The sequence below is a fragment of the Nuphar pumila genome, chromosome 14, assembly GCF_984573655.1.
Source record: "Nuphar pumila chromosome 14, dmNupPumi1.hap1.1, whole genome shotgun sequence".
In the NCBI taxonomy this organism is placed as follows: Eukaryota; Viridiplantae; Streptophyta; class Magnoliopsida; order Nymphaeales; family Nymphaeaceae; genus Nuphar; species Nuphar pumila.
This window is the reverse complement of record NC_143262.1, coordinates 30,853,171-30,879,714: the sequence shown is the minus strand read 5'-3', so window position 1 is coordinate 30,879,714 and position 26,544 is coordinate 30,853,171. Positions and strand designations below refer to the sequence as shown.

The 26,544-nt window shown below is 42.9% G+C and overlaps 1 protein-coding gene across 3 annotated transcripts in view; it reads right to left on the bottom strand.

Annotated features, from left to right (window-relative positions):
- The window catches only part of LOC149816718 (protein LNK1-like), a 94,125-nt gene that overhangs the window by 36,023 nt on the left and 31,558 nt on the right, over positions 1-26,544 (bottom strand). For all 3 annotated transcript variants that reach the window (XM_089987848.1, XM_089987847.1, XM_089987849.1), the window contains 5 exons: positions 14,983-15,563; positions 14,636-14,802; positions 14,438-14,526; positions 7,012-7,695; positions 6,693-6,865 (listed from right to left, as the gene is read on the bottom strand). In XM_089987848.1, the coding sequence (XP_089843974.1) occupies positions 6,693-6,865; positions 7,012-7,695; positions 14,438-14,526; positions 14,636-14,802; positions 14,983-15,563 (1,694 nt within the window). The remainder of the gene's footprint in view (positions 1-6,692; positions 6,866-7,011; positions 7,696-14,437; positions 14,527-14,635; positions 14,803-14,982; positions 15,564-26,544) is intronic.

Here is a 26,544-nt window from a genome sequence, read left to right as displayed (position 1 = left end):
CAAAATTAGATTTAAACATTTTTTCAGCTTCTTAAATTTTTGATAATGGGTGTAAAGTCTTCTTCTCATCTAAGGCTTGTCGAGTGCAGGATCTTCAGTCAGGAAAGTTGATTGGGTAAGGCCATAGAAGAGGAGATCTCTATTATATGGACTTTTTATGTCTACCCAAAAACTCTTTTTGTAATAATGTCAAAGACATGGATTTAGCATAAAAGATTAGGACATAAGTTTATCCAAATTATCTCATTTTTCATTTTTTGAAAAAAAATTGTAAAGATAAAGATTTTGTATATAAAGATTGTATACTTGAAAAAATGCAAATGATACATTTTGGATCAAGAATTTCCTCATCCAGTGAAATCTTTGAATTGGTGCACTCGGATGTATGGGCTCCCGCTCCTGTTATGTCAACGGAAGGATATTCATATTATGTTACATTCATTGATGATATCAGTAACCATACTTGGATTTTCTTCCTCACGCTTAAATCAGAAGTTTTTTCGTATTTAAAAAATTTTCATAACCTTGTTATAAACCAGTTTAAAACAAATATTAAAGTCTTTCGTTCCAACTCAAGGGGAGAGTTTCTCTCAAATGAATTTTAATCACATCTAAAAACTCATGAAATTTGACACTAACGATCTTATCCAAGGACTCCTCAACAAAATAGTATTTCAAAAAAAAAAGCATTGTCACATTATTGAGATTACTAGAACCCTTCTTATCTCAAAAAATATTCCAAAACAATTTTTCGCCGAAGCTGCACTTACCGTAGTATACTTAATAAATAGAATGCCTTCTCAAGTCTTGGAAAACAAATCTTCAATTGAAAAACTTTTTAAAATTTCTCCTGATTTGAAAAGACTTTTCAGTCCCTAATGGATTGTGCTAAAGTACAATATATGAAATGCCCAAAAAGCCCCTGATATATGTATATTTATAAATATACGTATATCAAGAATCACATATTATTTTAACAATTATTTTGTCAATCAGACCTTGTAGATATGTTGTTCATTGTTCATTTAGTTAAAACATGATTTGGATCTAAATGTTTGCATGAAAAAATTGAGATTTGCTTTTTTTTGAAGTATGGTGCATTACGAACATTCATCAAAATCTCTAGGGGGCATTTGTGACTTGGCCTTTCCTATGAAAAAGGCTCTCTTTCGTAGGAAAGCGGACCATAGGATGAAACAAACATCTCCATGAGAAATATTTGTTGGAGCCCACATAATAAATTGAAACATGTTTCCCATCAAAAGGGATTCATACCACTCCCCATCGGGAAGCACTTTCCCTCTTGAGTGTCTCTTTCAAGGGAAAGCAGGTTCCCTTGACAAACTCCCCTCAATTAGTACATTGTCTCCAAGAAAAGACTATGGAGATCACATCTATACTGCTAGATCCACAAAACATTAGAAGAACAAAAGAGCAACTAAAGACTACATCCCCCTTGAGAACTAAGTCATAGGGACTCGGCAAAGCAGATGCCGCACCCGCATCAACGCGATGCGGGTGCGCGTGCGGCACCGGGTGCGGTCAACACGACCCTGGGTGTGGTCAACGCACCCAGGGTCATTTAGTTCCAATTTTTAGACTAATTTTTTTTTCGCCCGAAGAAAAGCGAGTGAGAGAAGGAGGATTAGGGGAAAATCCTCCTGAAGTCGATGCCGATGTCGACGATCTCCGACTCCTTCCGGCCGCTCCTCCTCAGTTCTCAGGTATGTCTCCTTCTGACTTGCTCTCTCTCACTCTCACTCGCTCTCTGTCACTCTCACGGTCTCTCTTCTCTCTCATAGTCTCTCTTCTCTCTGTCACTCTCGTTGTCTCTCACTCTCACTCTCACTCGCTCTTCGTCACTCTCACTGTCTCTCTTCTCTCTGATTGTATTATACGTGGGTCATTAGCATCTAGGGTTTTTAACTTTTTTATTAATAGGCTTTTTGGACATTTCAAAAAAATTTCAATAATATTATTTGGGGGTTTTGGGCATTCTGAAATTTTTTCAATAATGTCATTTGGGGGGTTTGGGCATTCCAAAAAATTTCGATGAATTGATGATGCTATATAGAGGTATATAGTTAATGAAATTTGTATTTATTTTTTGGGGATCTTTGACTATTTGATTTTGGGGCTTTTGATTCTATGCTAAAATGGGTTTTGTGGAGCTTCTTGATTTTTTATTTCGTTTACAATCTATTTTATTAGTTGCTTATGCTTGATGACTTAAGGTCAAATGTTACTTTCATCTTTTTTGAAAAGTTGTTCTATCAACCATTGCTTAAAATGTGTTGCTATGTTATGGGCATGTAATGGGTTTAATTTATTTGTTTTGGGATTGATTCATTATCTAAGTTCAGTTCATAGGATTATAAGATCTACCAAGTTACAGAAGTTATTGATTTGTCAATATTTTAAGGTGCAGTAGCTCACTTTCCTGTTTCAAGAAACACAAGGTATTCTCTTCATTCAAGTTCTTTTGCTGGTTGCTCTTAGTACAGGTGTATGCTTATATGTGTTTGTACTCGATTTTAGTTTCTGTTGCGTGGTCATAATTCTGCTGCAGTTCGTTTCATAACTCATTTAATGACACATGCTGCGGAAGGTTTAATGTTAGAAATATGAAGTCACATTGAATCACTCAAGCATGTATATGTTCATATAACCTGGTTAATGTACCCCTGTTTTGACCAGTCCAAGACATACAGTTGACTAAGAAAATGGTCTATCTGACTATGCCAACCTTGAAACTGTCAAGGTTCCCTTTATATATATATATATATATATATATATATATATATATATATATATATAGTGTTACTGTTGTTAACTGTTAAAACTGTAAAAAAAAAATTATATATATATATGTACATTTTTGCCCTGCCGCATCCCCGCACCCATGTGACTTAGCTTGAGAACCAAAGATAAACCAACTACAAACAAACATACATAAATGCATACACTCATATATATATATATATATATATATATATATATATATATATATATATATATATAGAGAGAGAGAGAGAGAGAGAGTCACTAGAATATGAGAACTAGAAATATTGGCATTTCCAATACTTTTTTTGCAAATCCAACCATGTGGATGTGCTTGGCGTGGTGAATTTGTTATAAATCAATCATTGGCTCGTGTATTATCTATGAAAAAATGTGATTTTTGAATGCTTGAATATTTATGAAGATTATGAGCCATTGATTTTAAAGCCTTAAAAAAATCTCGTTAATGCATCAAAATCGGATTATTCAAGAACGGGTTTTTATACAATCAAGCATGTAGATCACATCCGTATGATTAGATTGAAGAGAAAAGAACAAAAAATCCATGAAAATAGCAGTTCACACATTAGTTATAATATTTCCAATTCTCATATTCTAGTGACTATATATATATAGAGAGAGAGAGTAATGCACTGGTTCTACCCACTTTCTCGTTCTGCACCGTTCTGCCCCATCAGAATCATAGTTTTTTTGTATTTTTTCTCACATCTAACACCATAGATGTGATCTATAGGTTTTGTTTAGTGGGAGCCGACTTTTGGATCACAGGAATCTGACGTGTATACAGGTTTTTCCAGTGATTCAAAATCAATGACTATGAAGGCATCAATTTTTCCCAGCTCATAAAAATACATTTTTCGTCGAAAAAATGTGATCCAAGAGTCGATTCCCACTAAATCAAGCATGCTAAACACATCAAACAGTTCAAATCTATGTCACACGGACTCGGGTAGGGAGGTGCCGCACCCGAGTCGCCACGCCCCGACATGGGTGCGGACACGGGTGCGGCTTACGACACTGCCCGGACTCGGTCAACGACAAGTCGGACTCGGTCAACGACGAGTCGGACTCGGTCAACGAATCGAGGCCGAGTCCGTCCTCACTTTGGACTCGTTCAATGTTGACCGAGTCTATATTCGTCTATTTTAGGGTGAAAAAACTAAAAAAAAAATGAAATTTTTTATATATTCTTTTAAATATATATATATATAAAGAGACTGTTGTGCACAATGCACAGTCACAATGGCTGTGCTGTGCACTGTGCACTGTCACGGTTGTGTTGTGTTGTGCACAGTCATAGTTGTGTTGTATGTACAGTCACGCACTTTTTTTTTAAATAATATATATATAGCCGAGTCCCCGTGTCCAAAATTTTTAAAATTGTGCTCCACTCGTGTCGCACCTGCACCCGCACCCATGTGACATAGGTTCAAATCTATCATAAAACACTTTAAACTATAGGGAAGAACGGGACATAACGAGAAAAGTGGGCCTAATATATTCAGTTCTCATATATATATATATATATATATATATACCTAAAATCTAGTTGGAATCATATTATCCAAGTTGTTTTGACTCTATCTCACCCCCATAGATATGATCAGCATGGTCAATTTAGTGGGAATCAGCCCTTGGATCATGTTTTTTCCAACGAAGATTTTTTTTTTTTTAATCAAGAAAAATCAAACTCTGCCTGTGTATAACTGTTTAGTTATACACTGCCAGTCCCAAGCCCGGATAAAGGAGGAGGGTCAGCATAAAAACTTAGTCATACCCTATGAATATGAACCAATATGAGAATTTCGTTGGGGCGTTCCCTACTGAGCGACGCGCTGTACTCTATAGGCCCGGAGGCAGTGATAAATGGGCAAGGGTTGCTAGGTCGTTGCCCAGAAGCAACGCGTCACACTGGCGCCCGGGTGTGGTGTCAAATAGGCAAGGGTTCCCTGACTTTGTTGGACGGGTGGGGGTAAAGAAGTTAGTCCAAGACCATAAAATTAGGTTAGCCACTTGAAACATAGGGTCTTTAACTGGTAAGTTGGTAGAGTTAGTAGATGTTATGTGTAGGAGAAAGATTGATAATTTTATGTCTGCAAGAGACCAAATGGGTAGGTGAGAAAGCAAAAGTGATAGAGAAAGGTTTAGAATGGTTGACAAATCTTTTTAACAAGATTTGGCGAACAAATAAGATGCTTAATGAGTGGAGGAAGAGTACTTTGGTGCCTCTATATAAAAATAAGGGTGATATACAAGATTGCACAAACTATAGTGGTATAAAACTCATGAGTCATACTATGAAACTTTGGGAGAGGGTGATTGAGTCTAGGTTGAGGAAGGTTGTCATGATATCAGAGAATCAATTTGGTTTTATGCCTGAAAGATCAACTATGGAAGCTATATATCTTCTTAGACAAGTTATTGAGAGAAATAGAGATAGGAACAAAGATTTGCACATGGTTTTTATTGATTTGGAGAAGGCATACGATAGAGTACCTAGGGACGTTCTCTGGTGGACAATGATGAAGAAAGGTGTTTCTCTCAAGTACATTAGTATAATTAAAGAATTGTATGAAGAAGTAGTAACCAATGTCCGCACTTGTGAAGGGGTGACAACCAATTTTCCGATAACAGTTGGGTTACAACAAGGATCTGCTTTAAGCCATTTCCTATTTGCTATAGTGATAGATGAGCTTACGAGATCAATTCAAGAAAATGTACCCTGGTGTATGTTGTTTGCTGGTGATATTGTTTTGATTGATGAGTCTAGAGCTGGGGTTAATGCTAAGTTAGAATCATAGAGACAGACATTGAAAGCTAGAGGTTTTAAGTTGAGTAAGAGTAAGACTGAATATATGGAATGTCGGTTTAGTAAGCAACAAAGTAGTGATGGGAGTGTAGTGAAGCTTGGTGAGCAAGAAATACCGGTGGATGATTATTTCAAATATTTGGGATCCATCATTCAAAAGTATGGAGAAATTGATGGAGATGCAAATCATAGGATAAAGGTTGGGTGGATGAAATGGAAAAGTGCAACTGGAGTGTTGTGCGATCGTAGAATGCCATTGCGGTTGAAGGGAAAGTTTTATAGGACGACTATTAGGCCCGCTTTACTATATGGTACGCAATGTTGGGTTGCCAAGAGACATCATATTCAAAAAATGAGTGTAGCTGAGATGCGGATGCTTAGATGGATGTGTGGAAATACAATAAAAGATAAGATTCGGAACGAGGAGATACGTAAGAAGGTAGGCGTTGCACCCATTGAAAATAAGATGAGAGAGAATCGTTTACGGTGGTTTGGACATATTCGGCGAAGGCCTAATGATGCTCCAGTTAGAAGGATGGAGAAATGGGAAAATATATTAGTTAAAAGAGGTCGGGGTAGGCCTAGGAAGACTTGGATGGAGATGATAGGAAAGGATATGAATGCTTTGAACCTCACCGAGGACATGGCATTGGATAGAAATGATTGGAGGAGAAGGATTCATGTGGAAGACTCAAAATGAATTTCTTTTTTGGTTCATATCGCCGACCCCAATTGTTTTGGGATGAAGGCGTAGTTGTTGTTGTTGTTGTTGTTGAATCAGGAAAAATCAATGCTTTTATAGCCGTTGATTTTTTGCATCACCAGAAAAAACTGTACATGGGCCAGATTCCGGTGATTCAAAAGCCGGTTCCTATTAAAAAGAGGATGAAGATCACATCCAAGGGGTAGCTCAACAAAAAAACAAAGAAAAGAATAAAAGAATGAAGTTTGCTAAGTCATTTGTGCATTATATATAATGTAAACTTTTTTCGTACCAATGCGTGAATTTAGGAACTTGGAAATCTTTCTTATTAGCACCATCACATGACAAACAAAGGTGCAAACTGTTTCAGAGTTAAACCTGTCAGAGTGCAACTTTTCTTGAAAAGCAGGTCCATCCATGCTGAGGCTCTCATTTTTGTCTCGACCACTTATGCTATAACTGCTTGAATCACCAACATTATGCCTTTGCATTGTACTCCTGGCTAAACGATACAAACTATCTCGGATGGACAGCTTTGTTTTATTATTCAACTGAAATTCAGAAAAAAAAATTGCTTAGACAGTTACACTTGAAATACATGGACAAGCTGCATATCAAAGACAGTCTTCCCAAGTAAAAAAAAATGATAATTAGAAAAAATCATGATTCATGAAGAGACAGATTTTGATGGTTTAACCTGTGTGATTACATCCTGAAGCTGAGACAAGCAAGACACTTCAAGTGAGGTTTCATCTGATAGCATTGAGCTCATACAGGAGCTTTCCTGCATAGCTGAATCAATTTCAACTGCAGAATTTTCCAGGCTATGAGTTTCTACTTTAGTATGATCTTGAACTTCCTGTGGCTTTCTTCGAACAAGAGTTTGATAAGTAATTGCAGTTTGACAAGCAAACCCCTGCTGTTGTTGAATCACAGATAAAGCTGCACGCATCTTCTGGCGCCTCCTCAATTTTTCAATTTTTTCTTCTGGTGTCATGCCAGAAGTCTTTGGTAAAGGATCTCCAGATCCACGTATTTTTCTATGATGTGAAGCATCATTAGAAACGTAAGAAAGTGACACGTGACTGTGGCCTTCAGGTTTAATATATGGCAAGCCTGGCACGACTGGAGCTTGATGTGAGCTATAACCATAGCCTAGGTGCATGTATCGTAAATCTGTGTCCATATACCTAAAGGAATCAGATCTCCACGGTTGCATTTCTTGTGCTTTGACGGGAGAAGCATATACTTGAGACATCAAGGGTGCAGAACTTGAAGGTGTAACAAACGAAGAATCTGCTCCAGCATGTTTCAAAGATATGTCTTTTCTCTTCCCTTCCAATTGGTTTTGACACTTTGACAATATTCTTTTTGCATCAACCTGCCACAACAATAATAAGTAACGATATCTGATATACTTGAACTAATTGAGAGAGAAAGAAAGAGATTACGAGAGAGTATCATAGAAATCGTCTGCTCAGTATAAATCTGCCACCAAAAAGCATCAGCTAACCTTACCCATGGCCAATTTACAGATGGAAGAATTTGTCATTTCTCATCCATGATTACCATAATGCAATATGAGTGTCCTGGACCGAGCCTTCGGAATGGGGTATGTGCAGTGCGAAGCGCTACTGAGTGGAAAATGCATCGAGTATAGGAATGTGCGCGTTGGTTTGATCAGTGATGTGAGGTGATAGCACGGCATGCGATAGGCAACAGTATCGCCGTTAGTGCATCGTTGTGTGGTGGCACAGACGTAGGGCGTTGTTTGGTTAAGCAGTGTCAACGGATCAAAAGATGTTGCCGTTGGAGATTTGGTTAAGGATTTCTCGACTTGTAGGAGTTTCTCATGCATAGCATTTAGATGCATGGGGGTGCATATGGGTTAGGGCTAATTCTCCCTGGGATCACCTTAGGTGATTTCAACCGAGTATAGTCACTCGGGGCTAGGTGAGTGAATGCCTAGGCGCCGGTAAATGAGTTTGGGTGGTGCTCTTTGTTATGATGTTCAATCATCAACTGGTCTTCGGAGTAGGAGCCGCAAGGTCTTGTTCCTTCAATAGAAAGGTTTTGTTGTAGCGTGCGCATGGAGTCGCAATACTCTCCATTGCAGGAAAGGCTAAAGCAAGTTTGTGCCCTCTTTGAAAATTATAGCCGGTATGGGATGGCTATGCACAAACTGGCATGGACCAAATACAATATGCATTTGGAGATGGTCTTTATCAGCTTCCGCTAGGCAGTTGTGCACGAGGTGGTGCGCAAGGCCAATGAAACGATTCAGCACATGAAAAAGTGTTGTTATGCGGCCTTTGGCATTTGGGTTGTCCAGACTATATAGTCTGGTGCGTCGTGGGTTTGCGAAAAGTTTTATGCCCGTGATAAATTGGCATCAGAGCGACGTGTTGTACTCTATAGGCCTGGAGGCAGTGATAAATGGGTAAGGGTTGCTAGGTCGTCGCCCAGAAGCGACGCATCACACTGGCGCCCGGGTGTGGTGTCAAATAGGCAAGGGTTCCCTCACTTTGTTGGACGGGTGGGGGTAAAGAAGTTAGTCCAAGACCATAAAATTAGGTTAGCCACTTGGAAGATAGGGTCTTTAACTGGTAAGTTGGTAGAGTTAGTAGATGTTATGTGTAGGAGAAAGATTGATCTTTTATGTCTACAAGAGACCAAATGGGTAGGTGAGAAAGCAAAAGTGATAGAACCTTGGGGATATAAAATTTGGTATACATGAATAAATAAGAATAGGAATGGAGTAGGGATTGTTATGAGTCGTGAGTTTATAGATAATGTAGTTGAGGTCCGTAGGAAGGGTGATAGGATTTTACTTATTAAATTAGTATTAGGTACGAATATTATTAGTGCTTATGCACCTCAAGTAGGTTTAGATTATTCCATTAAGCGTCAATTTTAGGAAGATTTAGATGGAGTAGTACAAGGAATATCTTATGGAGAAAAGTTTTTCATCGGCGGTGACCTTAATGGACATGTAGGCATTAGTAGGGATGGCTTTGAGAGTATCCATGGAGGCTATGGTATAGGAGAAAGAAACAAAAGTGGAGAAAGGATTTTAGATTTTGGTTTGTCCTATGATATGATCTTAGCAAACACTTGGTTTAAGAAGAGGGAGTCTCACCTAGTAACATTTAAAAGTAGGGTTAATACGAGTCAGATAGATTTTTTCCTACTTAGAAAAAGAGATAGGGGTTGTAGCATCGATTGTAAGGTTATACCGGGAGAAAGTGTAGCTACACAACATAGAGTCTTAATTTTAGAGCTTGGAATTAGACAATGCAGCAAAAGGGATAGACATAGGATAGATCCTAGAATTAAGTGGTGGGCGCTGAAAGGAGCTAAACAAGGAATGTTTGTAGAGCAGGTAGTTAAGGAAGCTGATTGGGGTCTCGAGGAGGATTCAGAATCAATGTGAAATAAGATAGCGGGTGGCATGAGAAAGGTGGCTAAGGAGGTATTGGGTGAGTCTAAAGGCGGTGCACCGCTAGGTAAGGATACATCATGGTGGAACGAAGATGTTAAATTAGCTATTAAGGTTAAAAGAGAGTGTTATAGAAATCTAAGTAAAAATCGTGATAATGAGAATTTAGAGAAGTATATGATAGCAGAGAAGGAAGCTAAGAAAGTAGTTCGAAATGCGAGAGATAAGGTATATAAGGAGGTTTATGATAAGTTGGATACCAACGAGGGCGAGAAAGATATTTATAGGCTTACAAAGATGAGAGATAGGAAATAGAGAGATCTAGGTATGGTTAGATGTATCAAAGATAAAACGCAAAGGGTTTTAGTCAAAGATGAGGAGATTAAGGAGAGATGGAAAGATTATTTTGATAAGCTATTTAATGAAAGTCATGATCAGGATCTTGGAGACTTCTCCATTTCTTTTCATGAGATGAATTGTGACTTCATGCGCAAGATTCAAAAGAAAGAAATTGCAGAGGCTTTAAAGAAAATGAAATCAAGAAGGGCAGTTGGCCCAGATGGTATACCTATCGAGGCTTGGAAATGCTTGGGAGAAAAAGGTCTAGAATGGTTGAAAAATCTTTTTAACAAGATTTGGCGACAAATAAGATGCCTAATGAGTGGAGGAAGAGTACTTTGGTGCCTCTATATAAGAATAAGGGTGATATACAAGATTGCATAAACTATCGTGCAGGGTCGTACCTATGTTTTATGGGGCCTGAGGCGGAGGGAAAAAATGGGCCCCCTATTAATAGCAGGAGTTCTGGGGCAGGGCCTCGAAATTTTTTGAGCCCCTATTAAAAATGGGCTCCCTAAAACTAGGCCTCCTATTAATAGTAGGAGTTTGGGGGCAGCACCTCAGAATTTTTTGAGCCCCCTATTAATAGTAGGAGTTCGAGGGTAACGCCTCCAATTTTTTTGGGGCTCCTAAATTTTTTTTTGTTGTTTTTTGTCCCCATTAAAAATGAAATCCCTATTAAAAAAGGGCCCCTAAAATTTTTTTTTGCCCAGGGGCCCTGAGGCCCAAGTCTCATTGGCCTCTTGACAGGTCCGACTCTGCTATCGTGGTATAAAACTCATGAGTCATACTATGAAACTTTGGGAGAGGGTGATTGAGTCTAGGTTGAGAAAGATTGTCATGATATTGGAGAATCAATTTGGTTTTATGCCTGGAAGATCAACTATGGAAATTATACATCTTCTTAGACAACTTATTGACAGATATAGAGAGAGGAACAAAGATTTGCATATGGTTTTTATTGATTTGGAGAAGGCATATGATAGAGTACCTAGGGACGTTCTCTAGTGGACAATGATGAAGAAAGGTGTTTCTCTCAAGTACATTAGTATAATTAAAGATATGTATGAAGGAGTCGTAACCAATGTCCGCACTTGTGGAGGGGTGACAACCAATTTTCCTATAACGGTTGGGTTACATCAAGGATCTGCTTTAAGACCTTTCCTATTTGCTATAGTGATGGATGAACTTACGAGATCAATTCAAGAAAATGTGTCGTGGTGTATGTTGTTTGCTGATGATATTGTTTTGATTGATGAGTCTAGAGTTGGGGTTAATGCTAAGTTAGAATTATGGAGGCAGGCATTAGAAGCAAGAGGTTTTAAGTTGAGTAAGAGTAAAACAAAAATATATGGAATGTCGGTTTAGTAAGCAACGAAGTAGTGATGGGAGTGTAGTGAAGCTTGGTGAGCAAGAAATACCGGTGGATGATTGTTTCAAATATTTGGGATCTATCATTCAAAAGTACGGAGAAATTGATAGAGATGTAAATCATAGGATAAAGGTTGGGTGGATGAAATGAAAAAGTGCAACTGGAGTGTTGTGCGATCGTAGAATGCCATTGCGGTTGAAGGGAAAGTTTTATAGGACGACTATTAGGCTTGCTTTACTATATGGTACGCAATGTTGGGCTGCCAAGAGACATCATATTCAAAAAATGTGTGTAGTTGAGATGCATATGCTTAGATGGATGTGTGGAAATACTATAAAAGATAAGATTCGAAACGAGGAGATACGTAAAAAGGTAGGTGTTGCACCCATTGAAAATAAGATGAGAGAGAATTGTTTACGGTGGTTTGGACATATTCGTCGAAGGCCTAATGATGCTCCAGTTAGAAGGATGGAGAAATGGGAAAATATATTAGTTAAAAGAGGTCGGGGTAGGCCTAGGAAGACTTGGATGGAGATGATAGGAAAAGATATGAATGCTTTGAACCTCACCAAGGACATGACATTAGATAGAAATGATTGGAGGAGAAGGATTTATGTGAAAGACCAAGAATGATTTTCTTTTTTGGTTCATATCGCCGACCCTAATTGTTTTGGGATGAAGGCGTAGTTGTTGTTGTTGTTGTTGTTGATAAATTGGCATCAAAGCAGAAAGATTCACAAAGACCTTGTTGTTCATTGAGTGTGACACTGAAAGGAACAATGATGCTTTATCTTGGTTACGCTGATTTGTGCAGCTGAAGTGTTGTTGACCGACCACAGAAACAAGATATTGACAGGGTGGTATGGGTCATCTTGTCGATGGTAAGCTAAAGTGCAACGTTGTTGTTCAATTGGCTAAGGAAACGTGGATAAGCCAAAGATTTCAAACAGTTGAGTGTTAGGCTCGCAGGTGGACCGTAGTGTTTGCCTTGTACATACATAAAAAGCACGTTGGATTTAGCTAAACGGATTTGCACCTTTGGGTATAGAAGATTCAATTAACTTCTATATTCTCTCTTAAGATTGTGGGTTAACAGAGTACTCATCTTGAGCAGAATGCTCGTTGTTTTGGTCCCTTGAGTTGGCAGTTCCTATGTAGATTGTGTGTGAGGAAAAAGTTGTTGTTTGTGGCTCATCGGTTTCGTTCCTGCAAGAACGTTTTGTTGGCTTCAGATGAGAGTTGCAGCGTGCTAGCTCCGGATGAGAGTTGCAGTTTTGGGTCGTGTTGCCCCTTGTGTAGACGAGTGTCCAGGAAGACGCTTTGAAGGACCGCTTTGGGGTGATACACAAGTAGGTGTCACCCACTTGAGGACTAGTTTAGACCGTTGAAAAACCGCAAGTTAGTGCCTTAAGGAAATTGATATCCCTGCGGCATGCGTTGGTAGTCATCCTTCTCTGTGAGGACTACAAAGGGCTTGGAATTGCCCTTTCTAGGGTCAGAAGGCACCTCAGTCGTAAGCATGAATGAAGATGGCAAGTTTGTAGTGCGAGTGAGGATAACCCGCTTGTATATGGGATTGTATTGTGGTCCTACGAGCAAAGAATGCTCGATGTTGATGGAGCGGAAAACTATTGTCTAAGTGATTGGAGGCTCGTTAAGGAATGAGACTTGGCGTGTTAAAGGTTATGGCGATGGCAGATGGAAACCAGAACAAGTTGAGGAGGGTGAAGAAAACAAATAGGTCAAAGATAAGTATAAAGAAAAACTGACATATCAGTTAAGACCTTGTTCTTACATGTAACAACATTGTCGAGGATGACAATGGTTTAGGTGGGGGAGAATATCCCAGACCGAGCCTTCAAAATGGGGCATGTGCAATGCGGAGCTCTACTGAGTAGAAAATGCGTCGAGTATAGGAACGTGCAGTATGTGTTGGTTTGATCGATAACGTGCGGTGATATCACAACACGTGATAGGCAACGGTATCGTCGTTAGTACATCGTTGTGTGGAGGCACAGACGTGGAGCATTGTTTGGTTAAGTAATGTCAACGGATCAGAGGATGTTGTCTTTGGAAATTTGGTTAAAGACCTCTCGGCTTAAAGGAGTTTTTCAAGCGTAGTGTTTGGACGCACGAGGGTACGTGTAGGTTAGTGCTAATTCTTCCTAGAATCATCTTAGGTAATTACAACTGAGTATGGTGACTCGGAGCTAGGCGAGTGAATGCCTAGGCAGCGGTAAATGAGTTTGGGTGGTGCTATTTGCTATGGTGTTCAATCATCAACTGGTCTTCGGACTAGGGGCCGCAAGGTCTTGTTCCTTCAGTAGGGAGGTTTTGTTGTAGTGTGCATATGGAGTCGCAATACGCTCTATTGCACGTTTGTGTCCTTCTTTTAAAGTGATAGTTGGTATGGGACGGCTATGCACGAAGTTACATGAACCAAATAGAATACGCATTTAGAGATCGCTTGATCAGCTTCTGTTAGGCAGTTATGCACAATGTGGTGAGCAGGGCCAATAAAATGATTCAGCATATGGAAAAGTGTTGGTGTGCGGCCTTTGGCCGTTAGGCTGGCTAGACCGGGCAGTGTCGCGTGTTTGCAAAAAAATCTATGTCCGTGACAATGAGGCTATGTATTATTAAACGCAAGAAAACAAATCCAAAGAACTTATCAGCCTTATCAAGCCTACGAGAATCGCAAATAGACAAGGGAACCTCCAAGTCCAATCAACTCAAACAGTATACAATCACAAGCCAAAATGGCCTACATTTGGTGACGTGCCTCTAAGGTAATCTGAAAAGGATGTAGAATGTATCAATGGTTATACTACTATACTTGAAAAGGACGCAGACATGTATAACAAGCTTAAGAAAATTTTGTAGGGAATAAGAAAAGGTTCATACATCCAAGTCTACATTCCTATGGAAGAAAGACAATACAAATGGACATGTTTCAGCTAAAATCTTTTCAACCTTTTCTCTGTGTGTAGACTTATCCACCTTTTCTGAATTTCCATCCAACTTTTCTCCACACAAAGCATAATTTTGTTGAGCTAGATCATCTGCAACACAAATCAAAGGCAAGTGAGAAAGACAACTGATATTTTGCACTACAGTATTTCTCATTTCAGTTGATAACAAGAGCGCAATCACAAAGAATTGTTTCCTCACCAGCATCTTCCAGCTTTTTTTCACTCTTGAATGGAAATCTGTCCAAATCTGATGACCTGAAGACTGATTTAGCATCAATGCCATCAGTTCCAAGAGAAGAAGATGAAGCCCAGGCCTGGTCATCTGCATTATCAGCAGTCTGTTGACCAAATGTTGCATCACAATTTCTGCAAAATGATACGAGTCACAAGAAATGGTACCACCCAGGAAATTGCACTAAATGAAAGAGGCCTGCACTTCCTATCTAAAAATTCAACATACCAGGAGGGTAGTCAACTAGTCATTCATAAATAAAACTTGACACTCAACTAAAACACAACCCACGAAAAATTTTCAAATGAGTTTACCTGAACATTTTATCCACATCATCGAAATTTCCAATATTCGGCCATCCATAACCTAGGAAATTAGCAGTCTCTTTGTCCTCAAGATCACTTCCAAATAATTCAAGATCAGTCTCTGTTGGAGAGATATCACTAAGTGAGAAGCGACACAGGTCACCATAGTTCACAGAATTCCTACTCAGAATAGGATCACCATCAGAGAACTCAGAAATCAAAGTATCATCTACTGTCTCATTGTCAGACATCTTATTTTCTCCTTCAACTAATACTTCCACCTTGTCAGCACACTCTGTGCTGTATGGACGGGTACATATATTTTCAGGCCAATGAGCACTCTCAGCTGCTGGAGAAGGTGGTTCTTTCTTGGTGACCAAATGCAGTGTGCCTCCATTTTCTGCAGAAAAAGTGTTGGCATTTTCAGATATAGTGTCATCTGCACCTTTTTCAGTGGAGCTTGCAGGCTCAGGACAAGGTTTCTTAGTACAATCCACATGAACAGCAGATGCATTCTCTTGCCCAGAGCCAGGGTGAGGCACTATATGGTCATCACCCTCACCAAATTCATCCCAGACAGTATCTTCAAACTGCAATAGTAAAATAGAAAAAAAAAATTAGCTCTACCAATACCTTGAACACAATTTTAACGATTATACACAAAAGTGCTTATCTAACACTTATGCATGAGTACAACCAATAGACATAATGGAAAAAAACGGATATAGAGAACAATCATGGCATGCCATGTGAATGTCCATTCCTCCAGCAATCGCACACACACAAGAATCAATAATAGTTTTATCAAACCCAGCCAAGTGAAAACATGACATCCTCCAATAACATAAGTTTCCCATACTAAAAAAAATGAACAGAAATTTAGTAACTAAAACACAATGCATGAACATTTCACAATGATTCACAAAACGAAGGAATCCGGACAGATATTGTGCTACTTAAAACTAAGCTAGGGTTGTACCGTAAACATTTCGCCAACAATTTCATTGTAAAACATTATACATAACCATAAAATGGGAGGCAGTCTTTCAATTGCACAATGGCACCTCCTTTACCTTCCACAATTTCTGGACATCAACAAAAGCAAAGGTTCATGGAATATCACATTATAGGTAAGCAATTGCAACAGGTCAACAACCAAATTAATGCTATCTAAGCAGTGAGACATCAAGAAAATTGCCTCACTTACAAAGCAACAAGAACTTCACAGAAGATGCATACTTATACATTATGCTTCCTTCTTGTATAAATAGCAGTTTCTTGCTCCCAAAGTTATCGAAGGAAAATAAAGAGAGGAAGAAGAGGTGACACCAATCAAAAAATGCTGTCAAATAATGAATAATGTTTGTTTTTCAGAAACATCAAATAATAAAAAAAAATTTGTTGAAACGTCAGTATAAGTGTCCTTTTTTTTAATGGCACCTTAACAACACTAATATGATGTCTTTTTTTTTAGACATCAAATAAGAAAATAGAGAGGAAAACTTCAACTACAGCCAGGTAATATCAGAAACAACTAGAAAATATGGATTTAAGGAAGACAAACAGAGAACAAACTAAAGGAATAAAGAAAATAAGAAGGTAGATGGCACTATATTTAAATAAAAATAAAATAGAGAAAACTTTAGACAAGAAATTTAGATAAAGAGAGAAATAAGAGATTGCAAGGGATTTAAAATAGAGGAGAATGTAGCCTTAATCTAATGGAACTTACCTCTTAAGATACTCTAATACTATGTTAAAATCTGACATCTCGAAGTATGTGCCCTGCAAGAATGAATCTTCTGAGAAAGAAGAGGAAGAGTTAAGGAAAAGGAAGAAAGAAGATTAGGGCCAAAGACGCCCAGCAACTCTCTTAGGACCAAAGTCTAAATATTTATGTTAAACACATGAACAATTACACAACTACCCTCAATGGGTCATATGTACAACACGTCCCATAAGGGACTCATGTGAATCAAAATGGATCTAGATCCAATGGTCCATGACCTCATACATGTATTTTTAACACTATTAGCACACAAAACACATAGCTAGCCTCCAAGGGGCACATATAGTGTCTCTGCTACGGGAGGGCCTACGCTCGGCGCTAGCATGGGAAGCGCCTTCGCTACGGGGCCTACGCTGAGCACTAGTCCGAGAAGTGCCTTCGCTACTGTAAAATCCATTAATTTTACACGGGTTCTTCAAAAAGAAAATTGGATCCAAGTCGGATGTCGACCGGATCCGGGTTGGATGTCGACCTACGAGTCGACATCCCCCCACCCCCCATTACTCTATTTAAACCCCACATAGGGGGGGGGGGGGTAATAGCAAATCCCCGACTCCCAACCATCTCACTCTCTCCTCTCTACACTCTTCTCTCCCCGAATCTGACTCCCTCTCTCTACACTCTTGTCCGATCGACGGAGCTCGCCCCTTGCCGGTAAGCACTCTCTCTGGCCTCGGCTAAATCAATACCTGGAAGGGGCAGCCCATATACTTGAACTGTAATCATCTTGATGCAGCTGTCTTGGAGGAGGCGTGAAACAATGGCCACCGTGAAGACAGTGGCTGAACTCTTTATTAATCTCAACAAGGATGTCGATAATAGAAGGAAATTCAATAACAATTAAAGAATGAAAAGAAACAATAGGCAGAAAGAAAAAAAACAGGAAAACTGCAGAAGGTAGAAGACGGCTGAAGTTTTAATATTTCTCTGCCTTCACGCAACCCTAGACAGGTCTTCTTAAAGACTGTTTGCTGAACCGGGTCGTGGGTCCAGATTTGGATCCGACCCACGACCCGGGTCCGTATCTTTTTGCAGCTGGTTCTGGGGCGTGCGAGCTCCACCACGCCTGACGTAGGTGCGCAGGGGTACCTCCCTGCGTCGTGGCTCCGTCCCTGCAAGTGAGTCATATTCACGGGGTCCTTCATCTACCCTGTGTGGTGGATCGAGTGGCACGATGGGCCCAATCGGGTCCTGCCCTGCATCATTCTCCCCTGGTTGGGAAGAAGTCGGCTCTGTCGACTTGTTGTTGCCACAGTAAGCATATAGATCAGCCACGTTGAAAATAGGAGAAATATGCCAATCATCGGGCAGCTCAAGGAGGTAAGCATTCGAACCCAATCGTTGAAGGATCCTAAAAGGGCCATACTTCTTAGGACTTAATTTGCTATAGGTGCCTACAGGAAAACGCTCTGGACGCAGATACACCCAGACGAGTTGACTGACCTCGAACTGGACATCACGACGACTCTGATCTACGAAAGCTTTGTAGGTCTCATAACTTTCAACAAGTTTGGCCCGAACTTGTCTGTGAATGTCACGCATATACTCAACGGCATCAAAGGCATCCGGAGCTGGAGCTGAGAGATCTGATACAGGGGCTAGGTCAACGACATGGGTGGGAGACCGACCATACACTACTTGGAACGGAGATTTACCAGTAGAACGGTTAACAGAGTTGTTATAGGCGAACTCAGCTTGGGGCAATACGAGATCCCAAGTTTTGACATTTTCGCCCACTAGACTCCGTAACAAATTTCCTAACGTGCGGTTCACTTCGGTTTGGCCATCAGTCTGGGGATGATATGCACTACTGAACTGAAGCTTAGTTTTCAACAGGGCCCATAACGATTTCCAAAAGTGGCTCATAAAACGCGTGTCGCGATCGGAAGTGATTGTATGAGGTAGACCGTGGAAACGGGCAACATCCTTGAAGTAGTATGAGGCGACTAAAGAGGCATCGGTGGTGCGCTTGCACGGAACAAAGATAGCCATTTTGGAGAACCGGTCAACAACTACTAAAATGGAATCAAAACGACGTGGTGTGCGGGGAAGGCCCACGATAAAATCCATGGATACATGCTCCCACGGTCGTTCCGGAATGGGTAATGGGGCGTACAGACCACTATTCTGACGATGACCCTTGGACACTTGACACACATGACAGCCTTGAATAAACTTGACAACATCTTTGCGCATTTTGGGCCAAAAGTATCATTCATCTAATAGAGCGAACGTCTTATCATGCCCGAAATGCCCTGCTAACCCTCCTTCATGTAATTCAGAAATCAACTGAAGTCTAAGGGAGAAATTGGGTACACATAATTGGTTACCACGGAAGAGGTAACAATTATGAATACAAAAACGGGGGTCGAGGTTGCGATCTGAAGAGGTGCACCCTTCCCAGACTTTGTGAAAATCAGGGTCCGTAGGGTACAACTCTTTGCATTGCTCAAAACCAATGACCTGCACCGACATAGTCATCAGAAGGTTGTTCTTCCTACTAAGAGCGTCAGCCACCTTGTTCAAGGTACCCGATTGATGCCGAAGCGAAAAGGTGTACTCCTGCAAGAAGCTGACCCACTTGGCATGACGAGCACTCAACTTTTTCTGACTGTTCAGGTACTTCAATGCCTCATGGTCCGTGTACAAGACAAATTCCTTATAAATGAGATAATGCCTCCAATAACGAAGGGCTTGTACAACGGCATAGAACTCGACATCGTAAGTAGAGTATTGGCACCTGGCTTGAGTGAGTTTCAAGCTAAAGAAGGCGACAGGCCTACGATTCTGACTCAAGACGGCGCCAATTCCCACTTTAGAGGCATCACATTCAACCTCAAAGACTGCACTAAAATCTGGGAGGGCTAAGACAGGAGCACAGGTCATTTTGTCCTTGATGATCGTAAAGGCTTTGCTAGCCGCTGGCGTCCAATGAAAGCTAGTACCTTTTAGGCACTCCGTGATGGGGGCCATAAGGGTACTAAAATTCCTCACGAAACGTCGGTAAAAGGTGGCTAACCCGTGGAAACTACGGATCTCTCCTATAGTCTTTGGGGTAGGCCAATCGACAATCGCTCGGACTTTAGCAGGGTCGGCCTTGACGCCATCAGAAGACACAATAAACCCTAAGAACACGACACTGGATGTCATAAACTCACACTTCTTGGCATTGGCATACAATTTTTCCTTTCTCAAAATATCTAAGACTTGACGCAGGTGACTCAAATGATCAGACAATGAAGAACTATAGACCAAGATGTCGTCAAAGTAGACGACAACAAACTTCCCAAGACACGGACGCAAGACTTGGGTCATCATGTTCATGAAGGTACTGGGGGCATTAGACAACCCAAACGGCATGACTAACCACTCGTACAATCCATCACGTGTCTTAAATGCCGTTTTTCACTCGTCTCCTTCGCGTATACGAATCTGATGATATCCGCTTTTTAAATCAATTTTAGAGAAAATGGAGGCACCGGATAACATATCAAACATATCATCTAAACGAGGAATGGGAAAACGGTATTTAACTGTGATGCGATTGATCGCACGACTATCGACACACATGCGCATGGACCCATCTTTCTTAGAAGTGAGTAAGGCAGGCACGGCACAAGGACTAACACTCTCACGAATGAAACCCTTTTGCAGTAGTTCCTGAACCTGTCTTAACAACTCAGTGTGCTCGGAGGGGTTCATGCGATAAGCGGGAAGATTGGGTAGACTCGATCCGGGCACAAAATCAATAGCATGTTGAACCACCCTTGTCGAAGGTAATCCATCAAGAAGGTCATCCGGCATAACGTCGCGGAATTCCTCGAGAAGAGGGGCAACATCCGCGGGAATGGACACATGCGAACTCATCACTGGCTTAGCCACCAGGGCATAACAATAGCCATCTTCCTGGCAGTGGTCCAGGAAAAGCCGGTACGAGAGGCCTGCGAGTCGGAGGACTCGCTCGGGTTTGTCAACTGTGGGGAAACCTGTCTCCCGGATAGGTAGGAGGACGATCTTATGGCCATTAAAGATAAAAGAGTAAGTGTTCTTGCGGCCATCGTGAGTGGTCTGGCGATCAAACTGCCAGGGACGTCCCAAAAGAATGTGACACGCATGCATAGGGGCCACATCACACCACACCTCATCGTGGTAGTGTTCCCCCATGGAAAATCGGACTAGGCAACGCTGAGTGATGGGAACCTCATTTCCTTTCTTGAACCAGGCCATCTTATAGGGTTGGGACAACTTTTCGGTGTTGAGTTTCAAGGTAGACACCACACTCTCAGATACCATGTTCTCACATGCTCCGGTGTCAATGATGACATCACAAGCGTGACCTTCACAGTTGCATCGGGTCCTAAAAATGTTATTCCTTAGCCATTTCGATGGGGTCAATTCTCGGGGTGTGGTCAACACATGACGGATGGACAACAAACTTTCGACGTTGCCGTCGAACTCTATAACTCCCCTCTCATCCTCACCCTCAACTAATGAATTGTCATCACTATCACTCTCACTTGCAGACTCAACAATCCCTTCAACTAGATGGGTGTTCTTGCTCATGGTCGGACACTTGGACGCGACATGTCCTAACTCTTGACACCTAAAACAACGAAGGGTCGACTCCGTAGGTTTGGCTTTAGACCGGGTGTGGAAAGCTGGACCTGACTGGTCAGGTTTGCTAAGGTCTGTCCTAGGTTTTGAATCACTAGGGGAGCTTGCTCCCTGGGTTGGGAAACTGGGCTTGGGTCGGCTGGAGGCCTCATTACGGGTTGTCCGATATTCCTGCCTCCGCTTCAACTTGTCCTCAATGTTCATGGCATAACTGCTGGCTTGATCTAATGTTTCGACTGTGACACAACTAAAATCATCAGAGATAGCAGGGCGGAGACCCGAAATGTACCTCGTGACCTGCTGACGAGCCGTTTCCTCGATCTGCACACGCAGGGAAAGACGATGGAACTCCGCGGTGTACTCGGCTACAGTTCGGGAACCTTGGCGCAGGGTCAGGTATTCCTTGTAGGCTCGCTCGGCGTGATCCGAAGGCACGAACTTTGACTGCATCAGTCTTTGCATTTCCTCCCACGACTGTACGCGCTTTAATCCCTGCCGCTCCCTTGATCGTTGTAGCTCCACCCACCATGTCTGTGCTAGGCCTCTCAATCGTGTAGAAGCTAACGAGACACGGCGATGTTCAGCAATTGTGTGATAATCGAAGAAGAACTGTACTGCATAAGACCAGTCGAAACATTGCTCCGCGTCGAATCGTCCCGCAAACTCCGGAAGATCCAATTTCACGCCATAGGTGGAGGAATGGTCTGGTGGTCTCTGTTGTCGCGGCTCCACTATTCCTGCGGGATGCTCGTTCCAAAAAAGGTCGTCGTCCCATGTTGCTTCATTGCTCGTATGGCGGTATTGTTCGCCGGGATGCTGGTGCTGTCGACCTCTCCCGATGGGGGGTCGACGGTCGGGGCGCGCCGGTTCCTGCTGACATTGCCTCGGTCGGGTTTGCCCGTGAGTGGGCACCATCTGCGGCCGGTATTGTGGTACTGGAATGACGGGAAGTCCAAGGTTCGAGGGAGGGTTCGGTTGAGGTTCTGGTTCCAGACGGGTAGAATTGGTATGATATGGTTGTGGATTAGGAGTATGGAGTTGGGACGGATACTGGATTGGGTTTTGGGTCAAGTTTGGGTAACCAGGTTGGTTTGGGTTTGAGTATGGGGCTTGATGGGTATATGGATGGGTTGACTCGCCCGATGGGATGTGGTTCGGGCCCACTCCTACACTACTCGTCGGACCCAGATATGGATGGGAAGGATCGAGGTTCGAGTTTTGGGGATAATAGTCTTGGTCTGAACTCGATCCCCGATCCAATAGATTATGGGTCTGGTTTTGACCCGGCTCAAATCCAAACTGGAGCTCCGTCCGGGTCTGATATGGGCTAGGGTCGGCATTAGATCTACTTTGTAGGTCAAAATTATTGGGTTGGTTTTGGTGCGGGGTTGCCCGCGCACCTGAACCAACTAGGTAGGTCGGGTACGGATGGCCTAGCCCCAAACCCGCTCCCTGGGACACAAGGGTTGGTCCCAACGACACGGGTCTGTGCCCTGCTGGAACAAAAACCGAGTTGGACCCTCTGATATCAGGTCCCTCCAAATGGGTCTGGCCCGCTCCCGCTCGTAGAGGTACCATTTCGGAGCCTCTCCGGGCGGGATCGGGAAGGAGCGATGGCTCTCTCCTGATTCGGATAGATGAACCTGGGTCTATAACTGGGCCCAGCGTGACGCTGGGGCCCTGTCGACCCCAGTTCAAGTGTTGCGCATCGTGCGTGGTGCCCTGCCACGAGTCTGGACCTGTAGGTGGGCCCAGCGCAAAGTTGGGACCCTACAGGTTTGGGTCGACCTGCAGCATAACCCCAGGCACGCGCGACCATTCGCCGGGCCCAGCAGGTGTCTCCTGCACACGGCTGGGGTCCTGCAGGGTCGGCCCTACCTGCGAACCCGACGCAGGGAGGCGCTGTTTGGACGGTGGGGCTGTTACCAGGGGGTTGCTGCTCATCGGGGCTCCCTGGTGTTGCTGGCCAGTACCCGGATTGGAAGTCTGCCTTGGTGCCGTTAGGAGCGAAGGAGCAGTACTGTGCTGGAGTTGGGTCGACGGGCAGATTGAAGACTGAATAGGGTTCACGCCTGTCGCTAAACCATCCACCCGATCTGCGCCTGCGACTAGGGGTTGCGGACCGGATGCTTCAAGGGCCACCAGTCGTTCATCGAAACCATCCATTCTCTTTGATAGACCGGCAACATCCCTGCTCATCCGCAACATATTTTCTTGGATTTTGGTAAGTACCTCCATCACACGCAGCATCGGATCTTCGCTGCGAGCCTCCTCACGTTCCTCGCTGCGTACCGGATCGGTCCCTGCTTCAAGAGCCATCTCGCTGGTGAAGAAAGGGTGCGGCTCTGATACCACTTTGATGCAGCTGTCTTGGAGGAGGCGTGAAACAATGGCCACCGTGAAGACAGTGGCTGAACTCTTTATTAATCTCAACAAGGATGTCGATAACAGAAGGAAATTCAATAACAATTAAAGAATGAAAAGAAACAATAGGCAGAAAGAAAAAAAACAGGAAAACTGCAGAAGGTAGAAGACGGATGAAGTTTTAATATTTCTCTGCCTTCACGCAACCCTAGACAGGTCTTCTTAAAGATTGTTTGTTGGACCGGGTCGTGGGTCCAGATTTGGATCCGACCCACGACCCGGGTCCGTATCTTTTTGCAGCTGGTTCTGGGGCGTGCGAGCTCCACCACGCCTGACGTAGGTGCGCAGGGGTACCTCCCTGCGTCGTGGCTCCGTCCCTGCAAGTGAGTCATATTCACGGGGTCCTTCATCTGCCTTGTGTGGTGGATCGAGTGGCACGATGGGCCCAATCGGGTCCTGCCCTGCATCACATCTACGGGCAAAATTGTGAATGAAGTAAATGCGTTGAGCTTTCTTTTGTTCACCTTCGTTGTGATTGCTTCTTGTGATTGCAATTTCTCTCCCTCTATTCTCTCTTGCTCTCTTGCACTCTGATTACAAGCTTTCGCGATCGGCAACCGAGCTGACAAGTAGGCTTGCGGCGATGATGAGGGACCATCGCGCCACGTTAGTCCATTGAAGGAAATAGGCCCGTGACAAGTGGTACCAGAGCTCGTTCTCGTGCTGAGAAAGGGACTCCGGAGTCGGTGCCGACAGAAACGCCGATAGGCTGCGATTTGTGAGCAAGACATCATGGCGCCTTATCAAAACTTACGCAACACCAAAGGCAAGGCAGTTGTCGAAGCTGAGGAGATGGGTCCACCTCGGGGGCAAGAAGAGTTGGCTTCAACTGTTAACAAGTTAGTGAAAGATGTGACTTCGCATGAGAAAGTGATTTTACGTGCATGTGAATCATTCAGTGGACTGAATGATGTGGTGGCAAGCCTACAAGAACAGGTAAACTTACTAATGAGGCAGGTCACTTCATTAACGACTATAGTGACCGACTTGCAGACTGAAGTAGGAGAGCTTCAGTTGAAGAACCGTACGTTACAGCGGACGGTGACCCTAAATGGTGAGAGACCATCAAGGATTGATGTGCCAAGACCCGTGAAATTCAATGGTTCTCATTAAGAACTTCTTGTTCCAAGTAGAAGACTACTTGGATATCCAGAATGTGATCATTGAGGATCTGAGGATTAAGGCCACAGCAGCCTTACTTGATGGAGATGCTATCGCTTGGTGGAGGCGGAAGCGCAGCGACATGGAGAGGGGTCAATGCGTGATAGACACCTTTGACGACTTCAAAATGGAGTTGCACAACTATTTCATGCCAAGAAACGTGCAGAGGCAGGAGTACTGGATGGTTCATGAGCTCAAACACTCTGGTTCGTTGCAAGACTATGTCAAAATGTTCCAGAAGCTTATGTTGAAAATACCTAACATGTCAGAAGACGACAAGCTCAACTGGTTCATTGTGGGACTTCAGCCATGGGCACAGTCTGAAGTGGAAAGGAGCAACCCTCGTATTTTCGAAGACGCATATATGGCGGCCGAGCGCTTAGTTGACATTCAGTGCAAGCCTTTTACTTCATCAACCAAAGTCGAGAAGAAACCTGACTACGGAGGCAAGAAGGACGAGCGGCGCGATGATAAAGGTGAGACGTCGACACGCCATCAATCCGAAAAGAAACAGAACTTCGCAAAGCATAACAACAGCAATAAGGGTGCGGTTGTGACATGCTGGTTTTATAGCGATAGACATATCGCCAGGCAGTGCCCAAAGCGCCTCGTGAAGGATGACGGACAAGCTAATGCTGCACAGGAAGAATGCAGTGATACTGAATGCAATGACACTGAAACGATGCAACCAAGGATGGGGTCATGCGATCGATTAACGCAGCTAGAAGTTGCGCGGCTAAGAACATGCAGGTCAGTAAGAAACTTATGTACTTGGAAGTCATTATGAATAGAAAGTCTACTTCAGCAATGATAGACTCTGGGGCCACAAACAACTTTGTCTCGCAGGAAGAGGCAGAGCAGTTGGACTTGAAGTCTGGGCCAAAGCAAAGGACCATCAAAACGGTAAACTCTGAGACCAAGCTCATACTTGGTGAAGTAAGAGATGTGTTTATTCAAGTGGGGGGGTAATAGCAAAACCCCGACTCCCAACAATCTCACTCTCTCCTCTCTACGCTCTTCTGTCCCCGAATCTGACTCCCTCTCTCTACACTCTTATCCGATCGACGGAGCTCGCCCCTTACCGGTAAGCACTCTCTCTCTCTGGCCTCGGCTAAATCAATAACCCGAAGGGGCAGCCCATATACTTGAACTGTAATCGTCTACGGGCAAAATTGTGAATGAAGTAAATGTGTTGAGCTTTCTTTTGTTCACCCTCGTTGTGATTGCAATTTCTCTCCCTCTATTCTCTCTTGCTCTCTTGCACTCTGATTACAAGCTTTCGCGATCGGCAAGCGAGCTACAAGTAGGCTTGCGGCGGTGATGAGAGACCATCGCGCCGCGGTAGTCCATTGAAGGAAATAGGCCCGTGACAAGTGGTACCAGAGCCCGTTCTCGTGCTAGGAAAGGGACTCTGGAGTCAGTGTCGACAGAAACGCCGACAGACTGCGATTTGTGAGCAAGACATCATGGCGCCTTATCAAAACTTACGCAACACCAAAGGCAAGGCAGTTGCCGAAGCTGAGGAGATGGGTTCACCTCGGGGGCAAGAAGAGTTGGCTTCAACTGTTAACAAGTTAGTGGAA